The sequence below is a fragment of the Esox lucius genome, chromosome 18, assembly GCF_011004845.1.
Source record: "Esox lucius isolate fEsoLuc1 chromosome 18, fEsoLuc1.pri, whole genome shotgun sequence".
Taxonomy (NCBI): domain Eukaryota; kingdom Metazoa; phylum Chordata; class Actinopteri; order Esociformes; family Esocidae; genus Esox; species Esox lucius.
The window spans coordinates 26,111,512-26,116,726 of NC_047586.1; the positions used below are offsets into that span (position 1 = coordinate 26,111,512).

General features: G+C 39.3%; 1 protein-coding gene across 2 annotated transcripts; it reads left to right on the forward strand.

Annotated features, from left to right (window-relative positions):
* Window positions 1-1,036: 1,036 nt before the first annotated feature.
* On the forward strand, window positions 1,037-4,593 carry alkal2 (ALK and LTK ligand 2). 2 transcript variants are annotated; one of them, XM_010864081.3, is made up of 6 exons: window positions 1,037-1,677; window positions 2,138-2,470; window positions 2,686-2,739; window positions 2,855-2,935; window positions 3,054-3,128; window positions 3,679-4,593. In XM_010864081.3, the coding sequence occupies exons 2-5, from the start codon at window positions 2,194-2,196 to the stop codon at window positions 3,116-3,118; spliced, it is 477 nt and encodes a 158-aa protein (XP_010862383.1). In that variant the 5' UTR covers window positions 1,037-1,677; window positions 2,138-2,193; the 3' UTR covers window positions 3,119-3,128; window positions 3,679-4,593. The 2 variants fall into 2 exon arrangements, with proteins under 2 accessions (XP_010862383.1, XP_034143833.1); XM_034287942.1 differs by lacking the exon at window positions 1,037-1,677 and having other exon boundaries at window positions 2,133-2,470.
* Window positions 4,594-5,215: the final 622 nt, after the last annotated feature.

The following is a 5,215-nucleotide window of genomic DNA, read 5'->3' on the forward strand; positions in this document are numbered from 1 at the left end:
TAAATGTTTTACCTTTTTTTCTATTAAAATGTTTTTTCTATTTCGTTAATTTGGCATACAAATAACTCTTAAGATGAATCTGTAATAGTTGGTTAATAAAAAGAATCACTAGTGAGCATAGTTCCCTCACACAAATCTTTCTCCATTCCTCTCTCAAGTAGATGGATAGCCTATTTTGGTGCTCGATGAGATTGAGTATATTTAAAACTTACATTTGAATCATTTAGTAGACTCTCTTATCCACAGCGACAGTTAGTGCATTCATCTTATGGAGTTGGTTACAGTATATGGATATACAATACCAAACCAATTGTCGATAGAGCTGAAGACGAATGGAACTGACACTCAGAAGTTTAAATGACATCCACACACAAACCCCTATAGTAGCCCATGATATTATGCATTAATTATGGTGTGGCAATTGTGGGAAGAATCAGGTGTACAATGCAACGTTCAGGTGAATGTTGTTCTTTCAGCACCACGCTGTCAATAACGCCACAGATAGGTTAATTAATTTGGGCACAGTAGGACTATGAAAATATGAAAGATGTCAGGTCCATTTCGTTATTGTCTCCTGCCACAATTTGAAATCCGGTAAGATAAGGACTAGTGACTGATAAAATGTAAGGCCTCCAGGTTGTCATAAAGTATTTTAAACACAAAAAGACGCATGCAGAAAATGTTAAGCAGGTCAAGGCTTTTCCACAAGTTGCCCTTCGGTATTCGACATTATCTAACATATCTCAGTTTTCATCTAAAAGATGAAGCACCGAATATGAGTATGCAAGGGGAGGGAGGTAAGAGAAACAAGGCCAATGTACCATAAGGCTTATTTGTAACAACGAGAGTAAACTAAACAATAATAAACCCATGCGTAGACTCCGCTTCATGCGTGGCTCGCAGTCGGTTAGTAGCGTAATAAATCGATGTCGGATTTACGCTTTAAAAGTGGTGTCAGAATTTCGAACTAAGCTTCTACAATGGTTCGGAGTTATTCGTTATTGGTTTGTAACGCGCAAGAGAGAAAAAATATGAAACAAGAGAGGCAGCATCCATCCTTGGAGGTTACAGAGATGTGTTCCTCAGTGAACATTCACATCGGTCAATTAGAATTTCATTTCAAGGAAACAAGAAAATCAGTCTTCCTGGTAAGGGTGCATTGCAGATGTAAGTGGATTGACGAAAAGGGGGAAGCGCAAAGAAGTTCACAAGTAGACGATGATCGGGAAATTTGAGTGATGTTTTCTATTTACGAGGAGTGTTTATAACGCGATTCTAATTAAAGACATGGCGATCCTCGAGGGACAGCTCCTTAGGTCTGTGAGCGAGAATAAAAAGTAAGCGGCACTCTGGCAAACAACCTGAGACTTCATGGCACACGGAGTAGTTAGCCTGTAGGGTATACATGGCGCAGACCTTTTAATTGTTTTTTAATTCTCTCCCTTCAAGTCGTTCAAGGAAGGATCAGAAGATGATAGCACATCCAGCTTACATATACTTCTCCTAAAACAAGATTTTCTCATTTTCTCTGCCGTAGTGTTTTAGCCTAAATCTTGGAATTATATGGGGCAGGACCGTGCCAAAGACTGATTCAACCTGCGCGGTTCAACTACTTTTCTATTATAACTTCGGCGGATTTACTGCAGCTTGTGAAGTTTGGAATCAGAGACAAAAGAGGTAATTTTCATTTTATATTAGACGTCTCTCTGACAGTTCTTCCTTATCAGTTAATTGCATAGCCCTATCTGATTATTGCATACCATGTTGATCAACAATTACATTTATTAAGGCAACAAGTCAATCAAAGAACAATTTGCAGTGCAATAAAGAATGCAAAAAGACGTGTGCAACACTTGTTCTGTTCGATATTATAACGTTTTGACACTATTTTGTTTGAATAAAATATGGATAGGCCATCATTAGATCAATTCAGTTTGGGTGGTCGGTTGTTAATCTCCTATGGGACCAGGTGGATTTAAATGTTTTAGAGGATAGAACATACCTTTGGGCATGGTAGTTTTGGGGTTATTATAAAGGAATACTTCATACTGGTGAAATATATGATAAAAGATAAAGAAACAATGTAATTGTTCTGTGCGTCTGTGGGCTTTATGCGTGAAACCAAAGTATTTTTCAGGGATCTCGTGAAACTCACTGTAGCAACAGAAGGAAATAACTAAGTCTGAGGTAGAGATGAGTGGACTGCGCAAGCCTGTCGTAATGGGATTCGTGCTGCTGATCTGCACTACTACCTGCCATAGCGAAGAGAGAGCGCTCTCCGCGGCTCCCACGGTGGCGAAGAACAACCAAAGCCTTCTCAGGCGGATAGCGGACATAGTAAAGCACGTGGAGGAGAGCTACGATGAGAACGGGGCGGACGCAGCTTCGCAGTGGACTTCCCGGATGGAATCCCGGGTTGAGCCAAAGCATTTACGCAACCTAAAAACAGATAGCAGCGATCAAATTATTGGTGAGTTCGTACAGTGACAGCTGGGCGTTTCCATGGACTCTGAAGTATGCTATTTAACTGTCTAAAGTGGTGGTGTAAAAAGACCACCAAAGAATGTTATAAAGACGCTGGGTAGACTTATCTTCCAAATATTGTTATACCGTGAAAATGTAGACCTAGCTATAGAGTTATACACGATTATCTCCTGTTCTTATCCGTCCCTTTTTCTCTTTCAGAAATATTTCCTAGAGATCTCAGAAAGAAAGAAAAATTCTTAAAACACCTCACAGGTGAGATATGTACATCATATGTGAAGTGACAGTGAGATGTTTATGTGGTGGGTCAAGATTTATATGATCAGAAAGTGTTTGCTCTGCTCTAATGGAAAGGTTCTTTCTACCTCAGGCCCTCTGTACTTCAGCCCCAAATGCAGGAAGCATGTATACCGACTATATCATAATACCAGAGACTGCACAATACCTGCATGTAAGTTCCCCACCATCTTCCCATGAAGAAATAAGTCTTCCTGGACACACAAAAAGGTTTTTGATAATAGGAGGCATAAAACTGTCCCCCAGACATCCATTTCTTCTTTCTTTTTCAGACTTCAAAAGGTGTGCACGGCTACTCACGCGGTTAGCGGAGAGCCCAAGATGTGCAGAAGGGTAGCTTAAATAAAGTAAGGGGTTATTATGTATATGAATAGTTTTTCTTCTGCATGCTGGTTTATGGTTGAGATACTTATGTTCAGGTAAACATTGCATGCAAATAGGTGTAACAGTACAAACAAGTTTAACCAAATCAATATAAATCACTATTTCCACTTGTAATAATAAGCATTGGTAAACCTGACATAGATTTGTACATTCGTCCACATACAAAAAAGACAAATTGCAAAACATAAAACATGACCTACTAAACCTGATCAATGTAACCTGGCATGGTTCTAATTTAAATAAGAAAATGTTTAATGTTGCTTTATAGTTAATGTGAAGTTGAAAGTAATAACTAATTGCAATGTCTATGTCAGCATTATAGGTAAAGACACTAGATCATATCAGTGCCATGCATGTTGAGTGCTCACAATGTTTTGGAGAACAGCCTGAAGGGCAGATCTGTAACAAATCATGTTTCTTTCTCCATTTTTCATGGTGCTTTTGGAGAGGAAAGAATTTTTGGGCCCTGCCAAGTATGAGAGAGCACTACATTTCCTTTCCTTTCTCTTGCAGGGTGAAGCCAAACCAGAGCAGTCCACAAAAAAGAGCCCAGTAAAAGTGCCTTGGACAGTAACTGGAAAAGCAAACAAACTTAAATAAGTCCTGTTCGCCATTACACATGGTGTCCTTTGGATTACCTACCACCCATGGAGCTCCCTGGCACCATCAGCTGTCACTCAAGATTTACCAATAGACTGTACAGAAGACCATACAGATGATGAAAGAAAACTAGACAAGAAACAATGTGGCAGCAGCAACAGATTTGAGGGTTATTATTGTCCTGCTGGCAGCCCAAAATTGAACTTTCGTCCTTTAATTCGATTTTTTTCTAAAAGAAAACGGATTGCTTTATTTCCATACAATATATTTTTTTAAATCAAGGTATTATTTTGTAGGTTTGCATTTTTAGGTTATACATTGCTTTTGGAAAATATTCAGACCTCTTCACTTTCTCTATTGCTGTTGTGTTTTGGGCTTAATTTATAGTTGATTATATACTTTTTTTTTGCTATAAATCCACACTCCACAAAGAAAATGCACAAACAAAGTTTAGTAATTTTTGCCAGTCTATTAGAATATGCAATGTACATAAGTATTCAGACACTCCAAATTGAGCACACACCTGACTATAAGGTCCCACACAGTGCATGTCAGAGCAAAAACCAAGCCATGAATAATTGTCTCAAGGCATAGATCTGTGGAAGGTTGTAACCACCAAAGTTTCCTCATAGAGCTGGTTGTCTGGTGAAACTAGATAACATGGCAAGAACAGCATTTTTCTCTGGGAGGTGACCAAGAACCCATTCGCAATTCTAACAGAGGTTTAAAGTTTCTGCAGAGATGGGAGAACCTGCCAGAAGGGCTACCATTTCTGCAGTAGTCCATCAAACATTTTACTCCTGAGTAAAATGCATATGGCATGCTGCCTGAAGGACTCAGTGTGATTTTGGTCTCATTAAAACACTTAATATTTTTCCTCATTCTCTCTAAGAGGCCTGAATGCCAAGCACTATGTCTGATGTCGCTGATCATCTGGTTAAAACAGTTCAGCATGGTGCTGGGACCATTGTGCTATGGGGATGCTTGTCAGTAGCAGAGAGACTGGATAGAGGGAAGCACGAACATAGCAAAATACAAAACGCAATATTTATTCTCTGTCAGTGTGTGCAGAACCTCAGAGAGTGCTAGAATTATGTTGGGGGAAATTCTGTGAATATCCTTGAGTGGGCCAACAAAAGCCCAGACTTGAACATCATTGAACATCTGTGGGGAGACCTAAAGATCGCAGTTCACTGATACTCCCCATCTAATCTGACAAGGTTTGAGAGGATCTGTGAGGGAGAATGGGTGAAACTGCCCAAATCCTGGTGTGCAAGCTGTTAGAGAGGCATAACCAAGAAGGATCAAAGCTGATATAACTGCCAAAGGTGATTCCATAAAGAGTTGAATACAGGGTCTGAATACTTATGCACATAAGATATTTCAGTTTTTTGTTTCAATAAATTGGTTCCCAATTTTTAAAACGTTTTCGCTTTGTTATTAAGGGGTA

Bases quoted from the DNA above. Each gene is read 5' to 3' on its own strand.
- alkal2 (XM_010864081.3), top strand. From the start codon at position 2,194: ATGAGTGGACTGCGCAAGCCTGTCGTAATGGGATTCGTGCTGCTGATC. The intron at 2,471-2,685 runs GTGAGTTCGTAC...TTTCTCTTTCAG, and splicing joins TAGCAGCGATCAAATTATTG to AAATATTTCCTAGAGATCTC. The intron at 2,936-3,053 runs GTAAGTTCCCCA...TTTCTTTTTCAG, and splicing joins AGACTGCACAATACCTGCAT to ACTTCAAAAGGTGTGCACGG.